Here is a 26,161-nt window from a genome sequence, read left to right on the forward strand (position 1 = left end):
TAGAGATGCATACCTCTATCATCTTTATTTATAAAGAAGTGACAACACTAGAAAACACATTGATAACCAGTGCTTTGAACAGTGAAGGTGGGATCTAAAAAAGTCTGATTAAACTAAACAACCTTAGGTCTTTATCAAGTTGCATATCTGCCAGGAATGCTGAAATGCAAGAGTTTTTACACTTGCAATATTCCATAAAGGAACAGCCACATAATATCAAATATAATCTCCAATTTCCAAATCGGTACATAAAAAAAGCCATCAATAACGCTAAGTATTAGAAGACCACTGCAAGTTCTTATTGCTTTTTGAGTTAAATAATAATCCTCAAATAAACCAAAACCCAAACAATCTCTACAGCATCTTGCTCATCCTCCTGTTCATTCATTAACACTGGAAGCAATTGGTTATTATATGATGTGGCAACAGAGGCATTTAAAAAAAAAAAAAACCAAACCCAAATAAAACCTATTTTTAAGTACATGGACATCCCCACCCTCCCTGCCCACCCTCACCCCGAAATCCACTATAACCACTTAGTGCCAGTAGAGGAGAAAACTTGATAGACAAAACCAGAAATCTGACTACAGTAAGAAGGAAACATAAAGGGATATATAGCTTCCTTAAATATTCAAAATCTGATGTCTTCCAAAACAAAGCACATCGTCCTCATTATTTAAAAAGGGAAGTTGCTTTATAGTTATCTAATCCTTGCACATGCTGAGTAGTTCTCAAGTCCGCTGAGTTCTACTGTGCAGCAGTTGATTTTGAATTCAACAATAGTTCAAAAACTACAGTAATATTCAATGCGTTTTTTACTAAGGAGAGGAAAAAAACCAAATGCATGTTGATGTTGTTCTTGCCAGTTCAGCATTTCTGCAGCAATTCGATTTCTCTTGCAGTATGAAAGCTCTACCAGCATCAGTCTTCAGAATCGTCCTCAGAAGCTGTTGGAACAACACAGTATAATCAGAAGCCTTGACAGAGGTCTGTGAAATTAGAGCACTTTAAGATGTGTAGTGGAAATAAAGGTAATTTTATAATATTAAACAGCAGATTGTAATACCTGCCCAAGCCTTGTATAATTACATGGCTTAATTTTTAAATGCATCTCATTTCTGAAAAATACAGCATTTTCAAATCAAAACTTGACATTACAAAATGCAGTGTCCTCCTGCTGTTCTTCCTCAAAATAAAAGGAAGAAAACTTAATTACGCCAGAGATTCAACTTTTATGTAGTGTTTACAGTGGCTAATTCCAACAGTAGTCAGAGGAGAATATATTCAATCCATGACAGCAGCACCCAACACAAGGGAAAGAAATGACTCACAAAATTAACAATTTGGATACTAAAATGTCTAGAAGGTTCAGCAGTCTTAACAAACAGGAAGACTCTTTAAAATTTTATATACATGTCGCTTAATGTAATTAAGTCACGCCTACTTGGAAGCAGCTCCTCTCTCCACCCCCATTCTTTCAGCATATGCAAAATGAACATAAAGCCCACATAGTATGTACAGGATTTTGCTGTTGCAAGCTGAATTAAAAGACAAATACACACTTGTCAACTATGATTTAAAAAGTCAGTACACACATCTACAATATGTTTGTAAAGTATTAGCTTGTCTGTAACAGGAATTTAATCTGTCCTCTTAAGCAAACTCTGCAGTAAAGGAAGTATTTATACTCGAGTAACTTCTTCCATCTCTGAACACAGAAAGACACATGGTCTGTCTCCTCAGTTCTCCAATTCTTAGAAGAGAAATGTAACTACAGTCGCATCAATAATAAATCTAGAAGTCAATAATCCTCGCCTACAAGTCAGATAAAGCCTGAATCAAATATAGATTACATTATTGTGTAAAATGGCCCTCATTAAGATTAATTTTTACTCCAACAATGCACACAACTTATGAATAAATTCTGAAGTCCACCTTGTTCTGCTCTGAATGAAAAAATAATATCTGCTCCTTGAACTAAAAATCTTCCACACACAGAGCATTCCTTATTGTACTCCAAATACCTCCTATGCACTGAAAATTTATACACAAACTTCGAATGTTGACAGACATTCACATTTAAAAAAAAAAAGGGAAAGACAGATTAACTACACTTCTATTGCCTATTCATCATGCCCACAAATAATACTTAGATTCAGGATCCATTTACCACAAGTCAGCATATACTTTTGAATTTAAGCACACTGAAGCAGCCATTAGGTGAAAAGTAGACTAGTCCTTTGCCAAAATTGGCAACAGTTAAATTTCATTCCTGAAGTGATCAAGGAACACAAACAACCAAAAAGTGTGTGTGGATAGAAAAAAAGAAAGGGGAGAAGAGGAAATGGCAAGAGAAGCATGGTAATTTGAGTGCAGTGAAATTCAACTTTAAATGTTTCTTTTCTACTAGGACTCAGGTAAAAGGCTACAGCCTGAGAGTCACCACCAATTCCATAACCATGTACTACTAGAATTACAACAACCAAACTGTAACTAGTAAGGAATCTTGTTATCACTTGCAGAAGACACTTCTGTGGTCTGAACAACTCTATGCTGTTGGGAAATTAATCATGGAGAATTAAAACCAGTTCCCCCTTGGAATAATTCTACTGATAATGGAAAAAGCACTGCCGGGTAAAGTCAAATTTTCAATAATTAAGTCTGGTATTATGAATCTTGGCAAGGAGGACTGTACTCATTTAACTTTGAGTTGATCTAATGGGAGGGGAGGGAAAGAGGGGAAGCACCTACTTTCAATATCTTCCATATGTGCCTGAAGAGTTCTTGCAAGGTTAATAAACTAGAAACAAGGCAGAGAGAAAGTAGTTTAAAAGTTGCAAAGTTATCTGCAGAAGTTTGCAACAAGTTAGCAAAGTTTTCTTCACTTTTTCTTCACCTTTTACATCCCAAAGCTTCATCCCAGATGTCAGTTATCCTAACACATTTGCCCAACTTACAAAAATCAATACAAAATTTAATATAAATCCCCACACATTAGACTTCAAATTGCTATTGCACAGTTTTTTCAGCTTCTGCTTTATGTCAAATGGTTCAGGTAACAATTAGTGGCATCATCTTCCTGTTCTACAGTTTGTAGAACACATCAGTTTTGAAAGTAGTACACATAAACAAGTGCCAGTTTTACTAAAACTGTTCCTAGAAATTGTAATGCAGAAAAACATAATCCGTAATGACTGCATTAGTTGGATCTATTTTATTTACTTAACCGTTGAAATAGCAAAACAGAGCCCGCTGGCTAAATAAGGTTAATGAAAAACGCACTTAAGATTTTAACTGTAAATAAGAAGAGCAGGAATACCGTTAGGCAATGGTGGCAGTTTAATGTTAGAAGTACATGGTATCAAAACACAAAGCCAAAATCCCTAGGAACACAAGTTCCTTGGACAACTTCAAAAGTCTCAGCCAAGTGGGTTTTTGTCAGTGACAACCTACATCACTGTTTCAGAGACAGTCCAGATCTTGAGACACACCAATTAAAATGAAACAACAATATATAACACTACAGTTTCCACAGCTCAGTTGCACACTCGGTATCAAACATGCATCAGTGCTCTCACTGGTTTAAAATGCAGTGTCACACAACTGCGTAGTGGTGCCTTTGATGAAAAAAGAAACAGTAAAAACATATTTCTGCAATACACTCAAGCTAATAAACTGTACTGGATGCTGGCTACTACTAGAATATACGTCTTTTATATTTCTACACTCATAGCAGAGAAAACTGGACAATTCATTTGTGGATTATGGAATACAAGCTCTACATTAGATATGTACAGAAAAGAGGATCACTGTTCTAATACGGTAAAAGATTAGAGCACAGTCTTGCCTCTACCCCAAAGGCCTAGTACCTGCTACCAACCATTCCAGTAAGTGTTGGAAAAGTTTAATATTGTTAATTCTTTCTATGCCATTAAAAAAAAAATTAGCTTTTCAGGAGGCTCTGTTGACGAAGAGCACTAGTATCAAATAAACGTATAGAATACAGGATTTCTGAATGAATCACCACGCAGAAATAACTTTCTATGATGATCTCTTACCAGTAAAATGTATACTTACTGCATTTCTATGCCAAGCCGTTTAAGTGACAAAAATCCAGTCAAGTACAACTACTAAGAGTTTTGATTAATGCCAGAAAATCATACTATAGCTAGTCAGTTTCAGAATGTAATATTCAAGTGCATATGTGGGCACAATTCAGCAGATAAGCATTACAAGGTCTAGACCTTTGCAATACAGACTGGCATAATGAGAAAAATTAATCAAATAAGGCAGTCCAACATTTTCAACTGCATGTTTTGTACAGAAGGAGTTTTGCATAAATTCACAATAATCATGACAACATACATGCAAACCAACAAATTACCGACAACCTTGAAAAAAAAAAAAGATTTTGCAACACAGTAACTGCAATAAAGTAGTACCTTCAGTTTCAAATCAAACACGGTGTTACTGCATTGACTAGCCGAAACCATTTTAGACCTAAATTTGTTAAATAAGCATGCTTCTTGGGTATCTAGCTCCTAGGTTGCTCAAGGTAACAATCTATTTCCAAGCTCTCTGAACAAGCAACTCCTGCCATAAAAATCACTGCATACTTACTCTGACACGTGTGCTGGCTTCGCTTGCAGTTCCTAGCATGTCAGAAAAGCGCTGCTCACATAAGTGTAACAACACTACAAGGTAGAGACCAGAGCTGATAAATTCATAATCAGCCTTAAAGAAGAACAAAAGAGACATTCAGAATGTCAGTGATGTGTCTGCATATACAATTCAAGAAGTAGAACAAGAATGAATTTTTACTGGAAACATTATATATTTGATCTCTAGTTCTTTCAAGAGAATTAAGGAAATGCAATACTAAAATATTTTAATTACTGAAAAGCTATTTATACTTCTGGTTCTTCCCACCCACCCCAGATCTAAGATGTTATCCTTGAAGATAAACAGAAAGAGTCCTACAAATAAAATCTTAGTCAGCATGATTAGTTCACAAAAAGGAATCTGAGAATCAGAGTATTCTGGGGAAAATAAAACCAACAAACTCTGCTGATCTCTTTTCAGTGGTTCCAATGCTTTACAGAAAGCCAAAATAAAGGGAAATATTGTAAGAACTTTATGGTGTTACAAGTACTTTGATAAATTACTTACAGAATCAACTCTTTAGGAAAAGCTTCAAAGCTCTTATTTCTACCAAACTGCAGTGACAGCAACCAACAATCAGTAGTGCTAAAACATAAGATGATGGCACTCTACAGAAAGACTTTTCACAGTCTGGCCCAAGTGACAGGAACTAGAAAAGGGGTTACTCTAAATAGTAAGAAAATTAGAGGTTGATGTTTGGCTCCAAAACTGGTGTTACTTTGTATTTTCTTTCAACCTCTGAGGTAGGCAAATCTCATTACTCTTTCTATATTCAGAGAATACAACCCAGAGAATAAGGAAAACCCTCTGAATAAAATTCATTAAAATAATGCCAGCTTTTTGTTATTTATTCATTTTTAAATACTACACAATCCAGTAGTTCTAAGATAATGAGAGTAACACTAATTCAAACATTGGAACAGGTTGCCCAGGTAAGTGGCTGAGTCGTCACCCCTGGACCTGGAGGTATCGAAAAGACGAGCAGACGTGGTGGTGAGGGACATGGGTTAGTGGTGGTTTTAGCAGCGTCAAGTTAATGGCTAGACTCAAAGACCTTAAAGCTCGCTTCCAACCCAGACAATTCTATGATTCTAACAGGCCTTTAATTATTTTTAATTTAGGAAAGGACTTGAAGGAGCAGCAGGAAGCTGTTCGAACAGAGGTTAGCTTCTACCACTAATGAAACAAAAGTAGTCTTTAATGGTATATTTAAAACAAACTGCTTAAGTGCGTTAAAAAACAGCGAAAGGCAAACACAATTCATGGCTTAATGTGAAATTCAATCTACTCATGCTAGCACTGCACCTATGTGGCAGAGACACTGGACTGCAAAGCTAGATGACAAGTCTGCAACTAAGAAAAAGCTAAGAGATGTGTTACACTTACTGAAATCTCATCTATATGAAGCACAACAGGAAGATAGAATTTGTCTAAATATTGAGGAGAGAAATCTGTTCCATGTCGACGTTACTTCATGTGCATAACAGCCATCCCGAAAAGGAGATTCATTTCTCTTCTCTAAAGAAGAGCACCCTCCCAGCACCAAACCAACACTTACCAAATTAGGCAAAATATACTAACTTGTTCATTTGCATGTGCCCTATAGAGTTCATGAATGTCAAAGTCTTCCATGTTCAGATGCAACTTCTCCTTGCACAGTTCACAAGTTGTTACTGCTTCCAAAGAAGAACCTGGTGGGGAGAGGCAGGGGAATGTCAGTGTCAAGTTGCAACAATCCATAACATAGGACACAATTATACAAGCATTACAAACTTTAACTAATTCTTGGCTTTATTTTGCAGAGCAAGGCTCAAAGAAAAGAAAGGCTCTAATACGAATGTAGTGACTATCTGCTTATGTCAGAACTTAAATGCTACCGAATGTTTATTCTTTATCCAGCTCCACATATTTTGCGTTATGTTAGTTCTGGACACCACATACCTCTGTACGGAAGTCTGGCAAAAAACTGTTGCTTGGGCTGTTTGAATTCTATAGTGTAATCCAAATTTACATAAAAATAATAATAAATATACCAGAATAGCTTAAAGTTCTTTCCAGAGTAATATTTTGCCTTAAAGTATCAGGTTTAAAACAAGCTGCTTCAGCTGCTGAGCGATATGGTTTTGCTTAGCGATATGGTTTAGTGGTGGTTTTTGCAAGCTATATGGTTAGGTTGATGGCTGTACTCGATCTGAAAGGTACCTTCCAACCTAGGCAATTCTATGATTCTATAAGCAACAAGATGAACAAAGCAAGTTTACGACGGATTTATATCTTTTATAGTTCAATACTTCAAATTAATTTTTCCTACAGGCTTAGCCTTCTAATATATCCCTTCTCTGATACCGCATAAAAAAAGTAAAGAGATGCAAGCACCTTCCTTTGGTGAAAAGTATTCCATGATCTTCATGCTTTCTACCAAGCCACCTATTTTTAAGTCTTAGAAATACTGCAGATAACTCAGTTATAAACTGGTCAATCAATTTGTTACAAACACATTTGTACAGTGTGCTCTTTCTGAAGTATTTCTTAAAAAAAAAAAAAAAGTATGCATTTTGAAGTAATTTTTTTTAAACCAGCAGTTGTAAATGCCTTGAAAAGGAGTTACTATCTTAAAAAAAAAATAAGTATTTAAGTATAGTTACAATAGAAAAACATTTTTGGATTTTCAAATTCCTATCACTCTGCTACAGTCAGCCTGGCTACAAAAGTCTTAAAACTAGAATCACGTGCACGAGGAAGGATGGGGGACAAACCCACCCAAAGTGGCAGAGTAGCTCTAAAGTTACACTTCTGCAATGATAGTTTGTCTGACACCTTAGCAGGCAAACCCAAAAATGTAATTGTCTGAATTACAGTTGTTGGAACTACTCACATGAGAAGCTGCACAGGCACACAATAAGCCTGGAAGTGCCACGCTGCTGTTTCTCTCCAACAGCTTTTCAAATAAATACCTTAATATTACTAAGAGTAAACCTCCTGATAAGCCTCCTAATGTAACTGGAGGTCTACCTTGGTCAAGAGTCTGCTTTACCTGAATTAATCTTGGACTGTAGCCATTTTTTCATGCACTCCTGGTGAACATACTGCAGACTTCCAGTGCATTTGCATGGCTCTATTAAAAGGTTGTCAGAACTTGCAGAGGACATCTGACAGATTCTGCATAGGTCACCCTCTTCATCTTCGGAATCTTCTAAAAGCAGGCTGAATAGAAAGGAATATCGACAAACGCTGTGACACATTTCATGTAAGACTTATTATAATGATAATTCCATTCATCAAACTGTTCTCAAACCTACAAGGATTAAAACAAGTTTCTCTAAAGACAAAAGTGAGAATGCAGGTGACAGAAGACTAAGTTGCTGTCTTCTCTGAAGAAAAGTTTCCCTCAAACATCATGGTTACAGAAGACCCTCTCCTGTTAAGTCAGGTACATTTTATTATCTCTAAAGAACATACTAATTTACCTCTCTTTAATTTTCTGGAGTCTTTCTGGATCTCTTGAAGGCGGTATTTTAGACTTGACGCTTTCTTGTCCATCAGACTGATTCCAGCCAGAGGGAATAATATCTACAGTTATCATAAGATTGTCAGATAGACTGCTTCCTAATGTTGGAGGCACTGCAAAGCGAAAGAGAGAACCAGGCAGAATTCCAGAACTTCTCCTACTGTGGGCTGAATCTGGTGGGGAGGCAGTAGCTGAAGGAATACCAGATACTGCAGGTGTTGGTGGTCTGCTAACAGAAGCCCGAGGAGGGCTATCTGATGCTTCAAGAGAGGTCTCCTCACCTGACTCTCTTCTTCTGAAGATATGTTGTGATCTAGCAGTTGTATCAGAGGTAGAGATCCTTGCGGATTCATCTCTTCCTTCTCTTCTTCTTCTGGAAAAGAGAGGTGTACATCTGTTCCTCAAAGACGATGATAACCAGGATCCCGTGCTCCTACTTTCAGAGTCTGGTCTGTAACTTTCCCCATCTGAATCAGAGTTATGATTTTGTGAAACTCCTGATAAACCCCATCTTCGTCTAAGAAAACTAAATCCCTGAGAAGTTTCAGATGCCTGAAGTCCTGGAACTTCTGAAGCTGCAGCTCCATTACTGCTTGAAAGATTAGAAGCTTGAATTCTTGGGACCACCGTTGACTCTTCAGAGCCTAATGATCTTGTATGCAGTGAGTCTTGGCTAGACCTTCGAGAGAAAAACGTAGATGACATACTAGATGCTAAGCGAGACAGCAGCTGTCTGGTTGTGCGCCTCCCTTCGCTGTCAGCTGCAGCCTCATTCAATGACCTCTGAGAAGATAAAACCCTTTCAGAACTACTTGAGGATGGAGTTTCATCTCTAATGGCAGTAAGAGAAAATGTTGGCTGCGTGTTCCTCTGGGGAGACTCCAATTCATTTCTCCTTTGTCTTGAAGAATAGTTGGATCTTGAAGAGCTCATGTTAGAGTCTCTGTTGAAAAAAGATGGCTGATGATCAGAAGGCAACTGGCGGTTCATGGATGCATTCAGCCTCAAAGTGCTTAACGAGTTCTCTTTTGGTCTTGCTCCCTCTGCATATGAAGAGGCAGGCCTGCCTTCAAGATCTGTTGCAGAAAAGCAGAGGAAAATACTATGACAGGATGCACTCTAATTTCATTCCAAATGGATAACTCTAAAGTGTTCTAATTACTACATTCCACATGGATAACTCGGAAGTGTATATACAGAAGTTCAAGATTTCATGATACTTACTCAAAAGCGTTTCAAATTTGGCAGGTAGATTCCAGAACAATAGTTTGCTTAAATTTACTTACCATAATTTTAAAGGTAAACTAAAACCTAGACTGGTTTCATTCTGGTAAATCCATTTGGAATCTACTACCCCCAAATTCATCAGATTATCAAGCTGCAACTTTCTTTCTTATAGGCAAATATGAAAATTCTGACCATCTGTCAGAAGTTACCTAAGAACAGCATCTGAACTAAAACCAGCAAACTATACCCAATACTGTTTTTCACTTAAAGGTCCATTCTGCCTATAGACTGAGGAAGATGGGTTAATAAAAATTTCAGCAATGTGGCAGACACCAGAGCACCCGAAACAAATGCACGGATAAAGCCAAGCATATTCCCCATCTATTTCAAGAAGTTACCCTTATTCTTCTCATAAGAACATCAAGAGCTGCTGTTACAAATACTACAGGCAGCATAAAATTATTGACTTTGGATAACAGAAATCGAAGAGTATCTAAATTAGATGTGTATCTTAGTACAACAATGTTTTAAACCAAGAACCCAAAAATAAAAAGAATAATGTAGAAATACTGTAATTCCAGTGGTCCAGCCTGAAAGGGTTATCTAGCTATTGCTTTTATCAAAGAAATGCAAGAACTAAGTTAGTTCACATGTTCAGCTATGCAACTGGCTTGAGCACAATCGGGTTTAACCATTCTGATTAGTAATTTCATCTGCTTTCCCAATTACCTTGATTACCTGTAGTCAATTAGATAACTACCACCACATTGTTGTGTCCTCCCCTGCTTTTTAAGAGTACATTTGATCACCCAGTGCTTCCCAGTGGTCTGTGGGCGGAGGGAGGTGATTCTGCCCCTCTACTCTGCCCTGGTGAGACCCCACCTGGAGTGTTGCATCCAGCTCTGGAGTTGTGAGCACAAGAGAGATGCAGATCTGTTGTAGCAGGTCCAGAGGAGACCACAAACACGATCAGAAGGCTGGAGCCCCTCTGCTGTGAGGACAGGCTGAGAGAGTTGGGATTGTTCAGCCTGGAGAAGAGAAGGCTCCAGGCGGACCTGACTGCCGCCTTTCAGTACTTAAAGGAGGCTTATAAGAAAGACGGGGAGGGACTTTTTAACAGGGCCTGTAGCGATAGGAGAAGGGGTAATGGCTTTAAACTAAAAGAGGTTAGATTCAGACTAAATATAAGGAAGAAATTTTTTCATTATGAGGATGGTGAAACACTGGAACAGGTTGTCCGGAGAGGTGGTAGATGCTCCATCCCTGCAAACACTCAAGCAGGACTCTGAGAAACCTGATGTAGTTGAAGATGTCCCAGCTCACGGCAGGGGGTTGGACTATATGGTCTTTAAAAGTCCCTTCCAACCCAAACCATTATATGATTCTTATAAGCATATTTTCTGTAAATACAGTGTAAGTACCTCAACAGACAGAGAAGAATTCTACTGTAGCTGAACTGTAGTTGACATTATACGAAGCAGCTGAGGAGGCTAACATCAGCTAGTCTCCTTCCTTAAATAGCTAGATCTGGGGTGCCACGGAGAAGAGGTGGAAGGACGAAGCAGCTGAAGCCCACTAAGTTCATAAGATGGGAAACTTCTTCAATATGTTAATTACTTAACAAGCATAGGTAGATTAAGGTAGGAGGCAGAAGCTTTCTCTATGCATTGAAGCCTTCCATGTTTGTAATTTTGGTGTTGTTTTGGTTTTTTTAATGGGTTCTGCATTGCAATCACCATTTATTGTTGAAGCTGAGGTTTATGCAGCTGGCAGACTCCAACTAAAGAAACATCTGCACAGATGCCAAGCATCTGCCATATGGTTTTGACTACACAGCAGGGAACACAGCTGGGAGTTGTTTTGCTAACACTAAACAGTGGCACTACTGCTAGAAATGCAGCATGGACAGTACAAAGCAACCACCCATCCATTTCTTGCATTAGGCTCTACCAGGTAAACTCCAACTGTCCACTTACTAAAGCTATGTAGAGCATGACGACATTAAAATATACTCCTCTGGTAAGGCAAGACTGCAAGATGAAATCTTGAACTAGTTTTTATCTTTTCTGCTTTTCTTCTATACGTGTAAAAATGGTATTTTTTATTTTTTTTTTAAAAGTCCTGCATTATAAAATACCACTACTGCACCTGCAAAAGGTGGCAAATCAAGACTGATGACGAGCCTCCCTCAAAACAGCTCTAGAAAGCCACAACACTGTAAATGAAAAGTGAAAATGACAGTGCAGAAGTCCATACTAGTCCTAGCAGTTACCATGGAACAAACCTCTCACCTCATGTAAGGTATGTGTTTATTAATTTTTATTTTCAGTGGTCTAGCTGTTTTACCTAATAACCACTCAGGAACCCAAACGGAAAGACATAATACAACATGGGTATCTTCATGAAAACTCTTTCCTGAGTCAAATTAACATTATTTCTCTTCTCATACCTAAATACAAAGAGATCTTAAGACGAACAAGAAGAAAAGAGGTTTACTGACTATTCACACAGTTACAGTGGCAAACACCCATACCTTTTTCTTATGACTGAATGCATCTACAAGCTGGACCATTCATATATCCTTTGACAGTTTAGTCAATGCATGGAAAGTGGCCAACCAACTTCATTTAAAAGGACACCTTAAAATTACATAGATCTTTGGGCTTTGTGTTTTGAAGAAAATATTAAAGAACATGTGAAGAAACTAACAGGCATGCAACCTATAGGTTTATAAGCTTTCAGCTGTACAATACATACATGTTGAAGATGAAAAGTCACTGTTTCTGTAGCTGTGATCCACCAGATTATTAACAGACAGATCAGTTCTTCTTTCTAACTCTCTTCGCTCTCTCACCAGCTCAGTTCCAAGGGAGCCTAGCATCACTGATGAAGATCTAGGAATCCTACTGTACCTCCAAGAGGAATCTAGAAAGAAAAAGTAAATAAATCCCCAGTTTTTGTAATCATTTAAAAATCCATTAAAGCTAGTACTTATGCATGCATTCTTGTTATACTATATCAAGGGAGAGTTTAACAATACCACTAAGCTGGATCAAGTGGCCAGCTGCCAACATAAAGACAAGAGTAAGCAGCACTCTGCTGGCACTTATTTAATCTTGCAGTGAGTTAGTTCTGAAAGCTAAACCAGGAAAAAAAGTAATAATGCTTTTGTGAAGAGTCAGACCTGTTAACACTCATACAGGACAGGAGGAAGAGAAATAGCATCTTGCTTTCTAATGGTAGCTAGTTATTAAACAGGTTTCATAATATGGCAAAACAGCAGCTTGAGATTTAGTAAATGCTGCCATTCTAATGATGCTTCTTAACTGTGCCTAAAATTTATCTCCCAGAAAGACTGCTGAAGCTTAAACACAACTTTAAGAACAATGACTAATACTGTTCTTGCACATATTGCAGAGTAAAACACTTCAGTTTAAAAAGGGATCTTATGTTTTGCTAACAGCTTCAACAACTAAATAGGGAACTCTACATACTTCAGCTGTGAACAAAACTCCTGTTCCAAAAAAAGTGTTCCTCAATGGCTCTGAGAAATCCACCTTGATTTTGTTTTACTGCTAACTTATAAATCAAAATTTAAGCATTCACTGGTCAGCAATAGAAAGACAGCTGGTCCTACACCATAATGAGAAATATTAATGGTGGTCATTTCATTAACAGAGCAAGAATTTATTAACTTTTATCTGGATGGCTGCGTAGTTCCACAAATATAAAAAGAACATTGATCCATACTCACAAAGGTAAACTGAATGGATCAAATAGTCTATTTCAAAACATTCTAGAAATATTTTCAATATGGTTTTGACCATTATTTCCTGACCTTTAGACTTCCATCAGCATATGGCTTAACTTACATTTACCCAAGTATCACATACTTATTTAAAGCTTTAATGAAAATGTCAGGTTTTACTGAAAGAGCTCCTAGTATAGAATGTTTATTTTTGCCTGGCCTATAGAATGAGTTTAGGCCCTGCTAAAAAAGAACACTTTCTTCCCTGACCCCTAACAACAGTGCTCTAACCACCCATCACACAGTGTTTCTTGGAACACAGAGCTAAATAAGGTAAAGATTTCCTTTCTGCTGTCCCTAGCATACGTAGGTTTACAGACACAATTTGACTCATGAAGTAACAGCAGCTGCACTCATTCTTCCCTTGAAATCTTAATCAATTGAGACATATTAATTAAGTTCAGCTTTACTGCAAATGGAATAGGTAGAGGTAACAATTTTTAAATGACATGAGTACAACTGGGTTTTCAAAAGACAATGTTTACAGCATTCTCAGTACTTTGGATACTGGCATCCGTGTGAATGCACTCTTGTTAGGCATAGGTTTTTAATATTTAAGAATAATAAAAACATAATATTTTAAGCAAGTCTTTTAAAACTTGGTAAAACCTGATCTTACTATTCAGGCAATTTTCACATAACTCAGCTTTAGTAATCAAACTCTCACCTGAAAAGGCAGTCAAGCCATTACTTCTCACAGACGAGGTAGATGTACAAGATAGCTTAGGTCTCTTTGAATCAGTATCTCGCTGCTGGCTATGCAGTCTTGAATATGCTCCCTGAGTTCTCTCAGACTCACCATAACACCCAGATGTAAAATGAGAGGAAGATGATGTAGACTGAAATAACATTTTTAAAAAAAAAGAGTTTCAGACACAGTATTTCAGATGTACTTACACTCAACAAAAGCGTACATAATGTAAGGCAAAAAATAGTAAAAAACAACTTTAAAATGCAAAGCCTTGTTATTTAAAAATAATGGAGGATTTATACTTGTGCTCTTGATCAGTATTCCCAGGTTTACTCAGACAGTCCTACCAACAAAAGCCAGTTTCTATTACAATCAACATTATCCTTTATAGACAGATGTAGTTTACAGGGAAAAAAGACATTCCTAACTTGTAAGATGCTATAAACATTATCAAATATAGCTTTACAGATCTCCAAGGAATCACAGTTTTGCTGTCCAGAAATGGCCCCAACCAATCAGCTTCATTATTTTATTTAATAGTTTAACTAATCGAGCTTATTTTTTACCAGCCTAAAATATACTCCGCTAAGGAGTCAGCTCTAGCTTTAGTAAGCTGTTTAGACCAGACATATTTTGATTACATTAAGCTCAGGTGCAACTGAAACAGTTCAGAGTAAAGAATGAGTACAAAACAGTTTTTGCAGTGAACAGCACTGAAATAAGAATTTTCAGAAACTAGTACTAAAAAGAAAAAAATAGGAGAATCTATAAAGCCATTAGTCTGGTTACTTGCAGGCAAGGTATTCATCTTCTATTTGATTTTTTTTTTTTTATATAAAAAACTTGAGATCAATCGAAAAGCTCAACTGAGCTGTCTGTCCTCCCAGAAAGTATCTACAACCAAGATCCTTTAAGGATCAACCAAATCAGAGCAGATATTATAGTTGTGTTTTATTTTGTTATGTTTTTTACTAAGCTTATGCCACTACTTTTTACTCTTTAAAACTAAGTATCTAAGTATTTCTCTTATCCCATCAGGAAAGACAGATGGGGGGACACAGAAACTAATATTACAAACCAAGTACAAAGCCAGGTTAATTTCCCTCGTGAATCATCTGTTTAATATATAACTTATCTTCTAATCATTTGTTATAAGTGTAAGTTTCGGGGTGTCTTCAGCAATGTTCACTTGCATTAGAACTTAAGAGAAAATTTATCCTTAATGGGAAAAAAAATGTATCATTTTGAAAACTCTACAGCACCATCTTAACTAGAGATTAGGCCACTTAAAGCCACCGTTTGCATTTCGACTTTATGTAGAGACACCTATCATAACTTCCCCTGAAGGCCAACTCTCCACACTAGTTCCTCTCTCCCCCAACTTATCTCAAAGCTCTTCATCTTTAAGTCACAGTAAGAAAACAAACACCTAACACATATTTAAGGTGCAAGCATTCTCAAGTACCCAAACATCTTTCAGTTTGAAAGCGATCAGAATTTTCACTTGTTTACTTCCCTACAAGGTCTTCCCGCCAAACACCTTCACAGTTTTGTGCTCTTCCCATCTTAATATTTCTACTGCAATTGAAAGTGTTTTGTTGTCACTCTAGAGTGCATAAGCATGCCAAAGAAGCAAACTACTTTATTTTTGGAGTTAGGAAGGCACATTCTGGAGCCCAGTTCAGACAGGCTGTGAAGGCCTGAGCCTTGGATCTCAGTCAGGTGACAATTCAGCCTCCATTTTCTTTCACAGAGTGCTGTAAGCAGCATGTAAGTAAGCACAGGATATGAACTGCTCCTCCACAACTAAGTTTTCTGAAGTAGGTCTCCCAAACCATAAACTTTGTGTTAACTCACAAAGCTGGTACCATCCAAAAAACAAACTCCCTAGATATACCTGATGGAACAAGCTGAGTATAAACAATGTTAATTTTGCCATCTGTAGGACTACAACATGTATGAGATTGTAATGACCCCCTCCTTTTTTCTTTTTAAATGGATACCTGCAGAACCACTCTCACTTCAGATTTATTTCTTAACTATTAGTATAACTAATAAACATTACGATTATTATTTTCATCCTCTGAATAATCTCTTACCATCGCTATCTTCTATACTCTCCCTCCATCTTGACTTAGTAACATCTACGTACCTAGAAACATTACAGTGAGCCCCTCCTAGCAGGTTTTCAGATTGAGAAGGTAAAACCCCCTTTGGTTGTTGGTTTTTATTGTTTGTGGTTTTTTGTTTTAAGTATTACACATTAAGAATTCTCACCAATCTGCTTCTGTTTCCCAAAAATCTTCCAGAATGTGGATGATCAAGCGTCCCTGAGTAGCGAGTTGGAGAGGACGTTGTAAGCTTCCAAGGAGTTTCATGTGTGTCTCTTTCTCCAATTCCCCAGTCTCTACTGGAGCTATTCAATACACTGGATTCCTGAAGAACAACATGCCTATCATATGCATCTCGTAACTCAAAACAGACTTCATATCTGATCTCAATATTAAAAATACAGGAAAGTGGAAGTACTAACAAATCTGTAACCTTTCATGAGAAACCTTAAGTGATAACCAAGAAGAAACGAAACAGGCTTCAGAGAGGACCACTGGCAAAAGGAAAGTTGTGGTTTTAATTACTTTCTAGCAATTATGAGCTCCTTTATCTGTCCTCTCATTTAACTGTGGACAATAAACAGTTGAAGTGTAAGGTTTCTGAGGCATTACCCCAACTTAGATACTCCAGCAACAGGGCAGAATTAAGGACCTCACTTTCAAGTGTTAAGTAAAAATCACACATATATACAAAAACAGTCTCCATAACAGCAAAAGTGGCTTTTTGGCCACTAAAGCAAGCCATCTGTCTTGTCCTGGTCATCAGTTAACACAGGATGAAGTGGGTGCAAAGAGGGGGAAAAAGAAGAAAAATCGTGTTTTAAGCCTACTAACAGATAATTATTTTTACATAAAGAATATGATCTGTCCTAGCAAAATACATGGGACAACAAATGTAAACTATGTCATCAATAGCTGTTATTCCTTAAAAAAAAAAATATGCATACATAAATACACACCACACTATTGCAAATTACACAGTATCTTTTCAGAGTCTTAAACACTTCCCTTTTACCACTGCCTAAGTTTTTTATTTCTCTGCAGTCTATTCCAATAAACCATCATTGTGCTATTGGTAAGGAAGGCTTGCAAATTAATTTTGAATTCCAACTACATTTCATGCAAGCAGCAAAAATATATTTCCATTTTACACTACAAAATTGAAACTTCTGTGTCTCTAAGTTTCTTATAAATCGCTAACATTGAAGACCCCCACAAAACAGTAAACAGCACTGGGTACAAAACCACTTTGGGCTTAAGAAATAAGGTAAATAGTTTTACTATAGTTTCAGACACAGCACAAAAATACTGAATCCACAGTCTGATATGCATAACAAACTACAACTGTTTGGCAAAAGAGTCTTGCAAATAAACATTGTTTGCTGCATTACCTCAAAACAAAGCACTCAAATTATTTGAAGTCTGATGTCTGCAGGGCAATGACTGTAACTGTTCTTTTTGTGTTTTCTCTTCCAAGATACTCAGGACCTCTGATCTTTACCTTGGCTACACAGGCAAGTTTCTAATAACGAGACTGGGAACCATTTAACATAGAAATCTGTCTACCTTTAACAGAACCTAAAGGATGAGGTTCTACACTACTAGTTTCACTGAATTTCAATGAATAGATGGCAATTAAGGAAAATCATTGCAACTTAATTTGCTCCACAGAGCAAAATTAATAGAAATAACAGAAATCAAACCATTTATTATAGTTATGCAGAGTTTGTAAGTGATTTAATTTATCCAGCCTCTTTCTATGAACTATTAATACTAAAACCACAGTAGTTTCTGTCACTGTTTCTTAAGAGTGGTAGTATTAGGATTTAAAAAGCTGAATAAATATTCATGCTCATCACATGCACAAAATTAAACCTGAAAATAAAAGTATCAGCCAGTAAGGTTTCTCGTATTTCAAAGTCTCAGTAGGATTCATCAGGTTTCTAAATTATTTCATATACAGATAATCTGCCTATGGGCACAAGACTACACAACTTTAAGATAAAAGTAAAGCTCTCTTAAAACGCTCTTAATATGAGCCATACCTGGAGAGTTAACTGATCTTGAAATACTTGCCTTTCCTTTTTCTACAGCTGTTAGATTCTGAAGATCTGAGAATTTAATCTTATTTCAAATGTCTGGATCACCAGAGTAAAGACCTTAATCCAAGAACAATACACTCACACTGGTGCAGCACTGAAAGCCAGTTCATGAAACTACACCATCTACCAATCTAATGCCGACACAGCTTTTGGTAGCTGTGGCACCTCTGCACTGTGCTCATTTCTTTGAGAGATGTCCCATGGCCAATACAGAAACAAAAAAAAGCAACATATTGGCTATCAAAAAAGTGGCTTTAAGAGAAAGCAGACGATCAGGCATGATGTCAGGAAAATGCAATTAAATTGCTATATCCGAAACTAAAAAAAAAAAAAACCAACAAACAAAAAAAAAATGCCACACACACCTCAGTTTTCTTTCTTCCTTAAATTCAGCTTAAGAATATTTCACATTCTTCGTCAGAACTTAACAATTAAAGCATTAGAAAAGGTATTCTATTTTTGGTGTCCATTTTCAGTAGGAGAGAAACACGATTGGGAAAACATTCAAAACGCTTTTATACATTACGCTTGACCCTATCACTCAATTTAAGAAGGTTTCAGACCACCTTCTACGAATTGGAGTGGAAAGAAGGGATACGACATAATCTTCTGTACAATCATTTTCCCCCATTTTAACTGGAGAACGTTACAAAGATCATTCCTCAGATTAGAAGCATTTTGCTCAACAGGAAATAGTCCAAAGATAACACGCAGTGCAGTGAACACACTGCAGTTCATGTAATAAATGAAATAATGTGAAGTACACGAAATTGTAACACAAGAAAGTTGTAACAGCTGTAACACAGCTAACGTCACAGCACCAGTTCAGCTCAAGACTCATCTTCTGATCAACAGCTTTCAGCACAATATGTAGACTGTGTGGGTCCACAAATCCCTACAAAAGAGTAAGTATCTGATTTGGTTTTGCTAAGCAGCCAGCCAGTGAAAAATGTATAGGAATCCAAAAACCAAAAATGACTGAAGACTACCCTCTCTAGAAGTAGTATAGACACTCTCCTATAGCCTATATACTAATGAAGACATGCATGTTAGATGTGGCAAAATAGAATGCATATACATGTAACTCTGCTAAAAATAATTAATGCTCTATTACTTGTAAGACTGTTTATGGAAAAGGCATTATATAACACAATGCCCCAGATAGCTTGTCAGCAGGGAGCAAACTCATAACCATTTTTATCAAAAAATATGCACATTTAATCACGGAGTTGTTTCTGCAGTTTAAAAGACCAAGATGGGCTTAGATTTCTGGGCCCAAAATTAAAGTGAGAACTGCTGACAGGAGCAGAAACAAAACAAGAGAATTGAACCAAACAGACACATCTTGTTTCCAAGTACCAAAAATAATTTCTGAAATAGTTTAATCTCTACCTCCCGTAATACTCTTTCAAAGTGAAAGTACCTGCAGGATACCACTTCCTACCCTTGAGCATGGCTCTGCCCCCCCTCACAAAAGCAATCTGGTTAGTGTAACACCTTGCATGTGAAACACCACACACCTTTACCCCGTTGCATCTATTGCATGCAAAGCATGCCTGGATTAACACACTGACAGGACAGTGTGATGTAAGCCTAAAGGTCCTACTCTTACCTCCACAAAATGCAAAGAAAGTAGGCCCTGCAGAGCAACTCTTAGAACGGCAACATATTTCTGTACTTTCTGCATCATCCACACATGAAGTGTAAACCCCTATACACACCAAAATTCAAACAAAATCCTCACCTCCCCTCAACAGAAAACCCCACTGACCCAGGTTTAAGACTGCCGTGACTAGTGCCAAAACAGATCCGTAGTATCAGGATGCCCTTCACTCATCTAACAGCTGATTTTTAAAGGTGCAGCTACAAACAAAAGCAGGTAAAGATGGCAAACCTAGAACTACCAGTTGATACTGCAGAATACTGTCACTGGTCTGGTTATTAAATCCTTGCATTTTAGAATTAATCTTGGGGTTTGATCACAGATGCAAGGCCCTGGGTGGGACTTCTCCTCGTATTTCCCTTTTGTCCGGGTTTTAAGATTATACTTTACAGAAAGAGACAAAACACATTACCTGGTATCCAGATTCTAATCTCCGTGAAGATTCTCTTGCACTATATGCACCAGCTAAACTGTTTCCAGTCAATGTGCTAGATCCTAGTGAAGAGCTGGAGGCCTGAACAGATATCCTTCGAGGAATTCTTGAGGGTTTTGACTCCATTCTTTCTATCCTGTATAAGGACACACTGATTATCTTCTCTTTTAGAAGCGAAACATGCACAAGTCATTCTAAGTGTATCATAAATACAACTCACTCATACAAAATTTACACAGCGCCTTTCGTCTGACTGTGCATCAGTAAGATGGGGAACAGAGTTCTTACCCTAGTTTTTGTAACCTCTTCTTTACATCTCGTCCTATTCCACATTACAGAACTAGAAACATGGCCCCTTTTGCTATTCTTATTATTATATTACAATAAATTCTTGCTATTATAGTCCAAGTGGGACTCTGTAGCAGCACTAGTATTAACACAAGACGAGCCAGGAGTCAGGGAAAGAGTCCTCCTATTTCTTACATTAATATATTACCTTGTTGTTAATGAACTGCATGTCAACACTTGCAGAAACTACACTCAGACTTATTCTTCAGAGTCAAAACTATGAAAATTCACCCTCTTGTAAAAAAATACCCCACGTTTGCAGTCTACCTGCCTCAAAGAAATATTAACTTCTCCAAAGACAATTCCCATGAAAATTAACGTATACAAGAGAGCACATGCTGTCTCACAGGTGTATATATATATAAATTTACTTTTCAGTCACTGAGTGTTTATTTGCTCTTTTTGTATTTCCAGGCATTTCAAAAGAAATGCTTGTGACTTTTCTGCATGAGAAGCGATCCTGTAGTCTTTTCTGTCCTTCAGAGGATATCTTGGCTTAACGTTGCTCAAGAACTCCACACGCATAGCTGACTAGCTTGCTAACATTCCCAGATTCTTCCTCCTCAGGATGATACAGTCAGAATCAGACCACAAGAGGTAGCTCTTAAATAAAAAATTTTAAGAGAACTGCAGTATCCTCAGTGGTGTGGTGTGGGAAGAGTAGCACGGTAACTAAAAACTCTAAAACGGATGGCCGAGAACTCCATTGGTACAAAGTGATTTGCAGAAGTGGCACAATCTTTTTTTATTTTAACCGCTTTCAATTCTGGCCTAACCTTCTGAGAATGGGAATAAGCTGCATCAGAAAAAACAAAAAGATTATTATAAATCAGTACAGCACATTTTTTTTTTTTTTCGACACAACAGCCATACTCATCAGTAACACTGTCTGTGAAAAGCTGCTGCATCAGTCTTGAGGTACCTCACATCTGGCTGCAGTCTCAAGTTGAGTTCACATACTCAAGGCTTTTGTTTTAGCTGAAAGTCATGCTGCATTACACATCGTACCTGGTAAAAGATAGTTTGTAAACAACTCCACTGGCCTCACAGTTGGACAGCTGAGGTTAATTTCCTTCATGGATGGTTTTTTATCCACTGCTCTGGTGCATATTCAGTTGCTAGCTTTACAATACAGGTTACAACATAAAATAGCCTAAATGCTTAATCTTGCAAGTAGGACTGGGTTTTTATACCAGGTCAGGAATCTGAATTTGTCATTTGCCTAATTTTGGATTAGGAATCTGAAATCACAAATTTGTTAAGTTTCCAACATCACATTTAAATCCCTAAGTAAATATTGAGCAATCCTATGCAATTCTCAGAGTTGTAAGTACATAGATAGGAACGCTCCAAGTAACGTTTCAAAGTACAGAAGAACACTGTCAATCGTGGTAGTTTAAAAGAAATTCAATAAGGTCAAAGCTAACAATCTAAGCTACACCACTTCAAGCAGATCGTTTGTGTAATAAAATGTAACAATCATATTTCTTCATATTTGTAACATTAGATAGACAATGTAATGATGGTTAATTTAAGCTTGAGAATAATCCGCCACAATGTGCACTGCAAGTCTACTACTTGTCTGAAGCTGCACTGAGTGTGAAAAAGTGACTATTCAAGTTGCAAACTGTGAAGCTAAACTACTGTCACAATAATATAGACTAGGGTCTGTACTGGACAGGACAGCTGTAGGTCTTGATGAGATCTGACACACAAAGCATTGTTTATCTACATTTTACCTTGATACAAACTATAAGGGACAGACACACAGAATAATGGATCCCATCCTGCACTATTAAGTACTTGACAAAGAGCGCCAGCATTATCGCTTTCGTTATGGATCATTCTGTTTCTGGATCACTTTGCTTCAGATAGGTGTGGAACCAGATTAATTCAATAATGTAGGTAAAAGTCAGAGACAGACATATGTAGAATACACAAGGATTCTAGAAGAAGGGATGGAAGCTACTACCAGTAGAAAGCAACACGCATATGACAGGGGGAAGAAACAGAAGTGTAAGAAGTTATAAGAACTTCAAGACTAAATTAGAGATCCTCTACGACTAATAAAATTGCTTATGCACTATCCACAGAACAGACAAAATAGCAACATTCAGATAGGAAAGGACAGGGTGGAAGACTGTCGGCACCAGAGCCAGCTATCTCTAGAAGCTGAAACAGAGTCTAAGATTAGCAAATTGCTTCTACAAAAATACGTGAAAAGGCACAAGACTAATTTTCTCCTCCAGTGGTAACCCCAAGAGGACAATGTTATCAATCAGGTTAATCTTGTAAATTAGCACAGGTTGTGATTTCAATCTGACTATGTCCACGTGATACTATCTATATTTTTTTTTGTCTGAGTAAAGAAACCTTGCAGAAACTATACTCAAAAAATGCGTTAAAACAAATAAAGGCAGTATGTTAGAAAATGCAAAATTTAGTATGTCAGTTTATGCGCCCCCATTATGATTACTTTAATACAACCGTACATTTTCTCTGCAGTCCTGGCCTCAGCCAGCAAACGAGAAGGATCTGCTATAAAAATGAATCAGAGTTGTGTAAGAACAGGCATTTGACAAGAGGAGCTCTGCCTTGTTTGATGCAGAGGTGGAAAGGTTCTGGGAAAAAAGGCTTTCTGGTCTAGGCAAAGAACTTCTTGAGGAAACCAGATTTTATCTTTGCCTTTCAACAGAGGTTCAGCAACATGAAGCATGTAATTTAGATTAATCATTTTTTAAAAACCACTATACAAGAGCTATTCAATTTCTGGGCATCCATCATAAAATTTACTTGGAATCCAACTAGCAGAAAGCATGAAAGCATCTGTTTGCAACTGATGTCAACAGAGCTATCACTTGAATATATTAGTAGATAAAACTAGATAATTAGGTATCTCAACTTTGGCAAGTTCGGATAGCTTGAGATAGTGAAGAAATCTTCTGGTTTCTTTGGTGTTTTTTTTCTTTTTGTCCAGAGTTCTTTGAAAACCATTTTAAGTGCTGAACCTTGGAGTTTTGAGAAGCAGCCATCTTCATAGTTGGCTTGAATACGCACCATACACATATAAGGTTTACGCTGATCATAGTACCACAATGAGGTGGTCAAGGTGAACATGCTAAGCTATCACAGAACACAGGACAGAGCAAAACAGTGGTCTCACAATAAAAAAAAAAAATCATTAAGGCAACAACAATATTTGTCTGTGAGGGGAATATCGTGTTTTTATAGGATATTTCAGAATGAGAATGGTTCCCTTTTACAGTACCAGTGTCTTCAGGGTTTTTTCAATGAGCACAAAGACACTCAAATTAAAACCTCGAACATTTTGTTTACCCACACAGGAATTCAACAAATCCCAAGTGGTAATTAACATGCTGTAATGATTTCTATAATGACAAAGTAGTCACCTCAATTTACGCTGAAGGTAACGAGGCCAAAAAATACTTAAAATGACTTCACTGAGGAACAAATTAAAAAAAAAAAAAGTCTAACTGATTTAAAGGCCTGTTGTTGCCAAAAAGGAAAGGAACACCTTACTCAGACACGACACCTGCGATGTCCTTCATTGAGCAACCTCAAAACACTATCCTAGCAAAACAGACTTCTCGCTTCTCCATCTTTTTGACACTACTCATGCTGGTATCCAACAACAGAGAAATGAGAAAGGAAACAGCAGGGTGAGAAGGACTCTTCTCATCAAAGCAACATATTTCATCAGTTCATGCCATGTTATGCAATTTAGCAACCAAAACCTCACAGAAAAATCTGGAAAAAACTCGTGTCTCCTGGAATAAGGGATACATGTGATGCCTCTCAAGACTTGGTAAGAAAACAAGTTCTAAAAAATCAAACTTTAAAGTTGTACCTGGGAAACAGTTGGCCAACTTGTAACAGGAGGTGGAGCTGAACAGCCTATTTTGAGTGTACAGCTCAGATGTCCTGCCCTTCTTGATCTGTCATCCCTCCAACTACATTATAAAAGATCAACTAGACCTAACATAGCCGTGGATATAGATAACAAAAGATAAAAAGATCCAAGCGGTCTTTGCAGAAAAGCAGTATAATCTCAGAAAGTAAAAATAACACAAACAGAAAATATTTCAAATAAAAACCTCTCACTCCTCCTCTTTTCTGCCCTGATGTCCCTCTACCGAGAAGCGAGGGAGCAATCTGAGGTAGTCACGTCTACCAGTCAGAGGAGCCTTTAACAGCTTCCATGCTTTCTACTAACAGCTTAAAGCATTCTTCTGCCCTCGATCAAAGAGAAGTACATGCTTCACCCTCAGCTCCTAAATTCAAGTTTTGTACCTTGGAACTATGCAGTAACGCTTCTACCTGAGACTTGAGCTTTTACATCTAGAGGGTTTTTTTTACGGTTTGATACACAGCTGTTCTCCCGAGCGACCTGCGATCACGTGTCTTCCTCAGTGTTTACTCACAGTCATGTTTTTATGACAAACAAGATGGAGTTCAGGGACAATTTTCTCAGTCTGCGCAATTCTTTGCTCGGGGTATTTTCTCAACCTTCAATCAAGAGAGACTGACAAAAAACCTCGGCGGCCTCTCAGGAGGCCCACGAACAAGGAAAACGTTTACAAATGCCGGCCGCCTGCCTACGCTGCAGCAGCCGATGCCACGGCGCCGGGCTGACCCCCAGACCGGAGCCAGCAGGCTCTGGACGGCGGGTGCTCGTCAGAGCCACTCAGGATAGCACCATACCCTCCTCCCCAGGCTCGGCGAGCAAGGCTTCGGCCAGCCAGGGGCTCAGGGCCGCGCCCGCGATACAGGCCAAGGCCAAACCGGGGCTCTTGCCAGGCCGAGGGGCAGCGCCGGCCTCTGCCCCGGCCCGCCGGGCAGCGCCTCCTCAAAGGGAGGGAAGGCAGGCACGGGCGGCTGCGGGTGTCACACTGCTCCGCTGCCCGTGGAGGCGAGCGGCCGTCAGAGGTGCTCGGCAGAAGGAAGGGCGGAGGGGCCGACCGCCAGCCCCGAGACAAAATGGTTCCCCCGGGCCCCGCACACAGGCGCGGGCTGGGACGTGCGGGGACACCTTTCTCTCCTCGACACCGTACGCGGCCCGTACTCACCCTCACGACGCAAGCATTTAGCAGTTGAGCAGCCACCGGAGGAGCCAAGTCGGGCCGTGCCCAGAAGCTGCCGCACCGGGCGCGCCGCCGCTCCCTGCAACACAATGGCGACGGCGCGGAGCCCGCACGGCTGTCAATCACCGCCCGCGCCCCGCCCATGCCCAGCTCTCGCGAGACTCGCGGGGGAGTGGGGGAGCGGGGCTGGGCGGGGCGGGCCCGGCCCGACCCGAGGGGGGCCCGGTTGGGCTGCCCCGCCCCGGCCCGCCCCGGCCCGAGGTGGCCGTCCGAGCGGGTGGTGGGCCGTGTATGCTCACCGCGAATGGTGCCGGGAGGAGACCCGAGATCTCACGGGGTACGGCTCCCCTCAGCTGTTAAAAGAGGTTAAAATTATGGCACTCCGCAAAATGAAGGCGATCTGAAAAGTCCTCATATTAAAGACAGAACTGCTTTTCATTTTGTGGAGAAACATCCCAAAAGCCACACTTTGAATCGACTTTTAACGTTCAGCCTTAAAACCGCAA

General features: G+C 38.7%; 1 protein-coding gene across 4 annotated transcripts; it reads right to left on the reverse strand.

Annotated features, from left to right (window-relative positions):
• MARCHF7 (membrane associated ring-CH-type finger 7) lies at positions 1 to 25,799 on the reverse strand. Of its 4 annotated transcripts, none has more exons than XM_063340879.1 (11): positions 25,641 to 25,779; positions 20,185 to 20,341; positions 16,174 to 16,332; positions 13,873 to 14,044; positions 12,155 to 12,322; positions 8,130 to 9,246; positions 7,697 to 7,866; positions 6,244 to 6,353; positions 4,621 to 4,734; positions 2,752 to 2,800; positions 1 to 947 (listed from the first exon to the last, which is right to left on the reverse strand). In XM_063340879.1, the coding sequence occupies exons 2-11, from the start codon at positions 20,329 to 20,331 to the stop codon at positions 922 to 924; spliced, it is 2,232 nt and encodes a 743-aa protein (XP_063196949.1). In that variant the 5' UTR covers positions 20,332 to 20,341; positions 25,641 to 25,779; the 3' UTR covers positions 1 to 921. The 4 variants fall into 4 exon arrangements, 2 of the variants coding, with proteins under 2 accessions (XP_063196949.1, XP_063196948.1); XR_010071925.1 differs by having other exon boundaries at positions 856 to 947; positions 6,221 to 6,353; XR_010071924.1 differs by lacking the exon at positions 2,752 to 2,800 and having other exon boundaries at positions 808 to 947; positions 6,221 to 6,353.
• Between the last annotated feature and the right edge of the window lie 362 nt (positions 25,800 to 26,161).

Source organism: Chroicocephalus ridibundus, chromosome 7 (assembly GCF_963924245.1).
Source record: "Chroicocephalus ridibundus chromosome 7, bChrRid1.1, whole genome shotgun sequence".
NCBI classification, from domain to species: domain Eukaryota; kingdom Metazoa; phylum Chordata; class Aves; order Charadriiformes; family Laridae; genus Chroicocephalus; species Chroicocephalus ridibundus.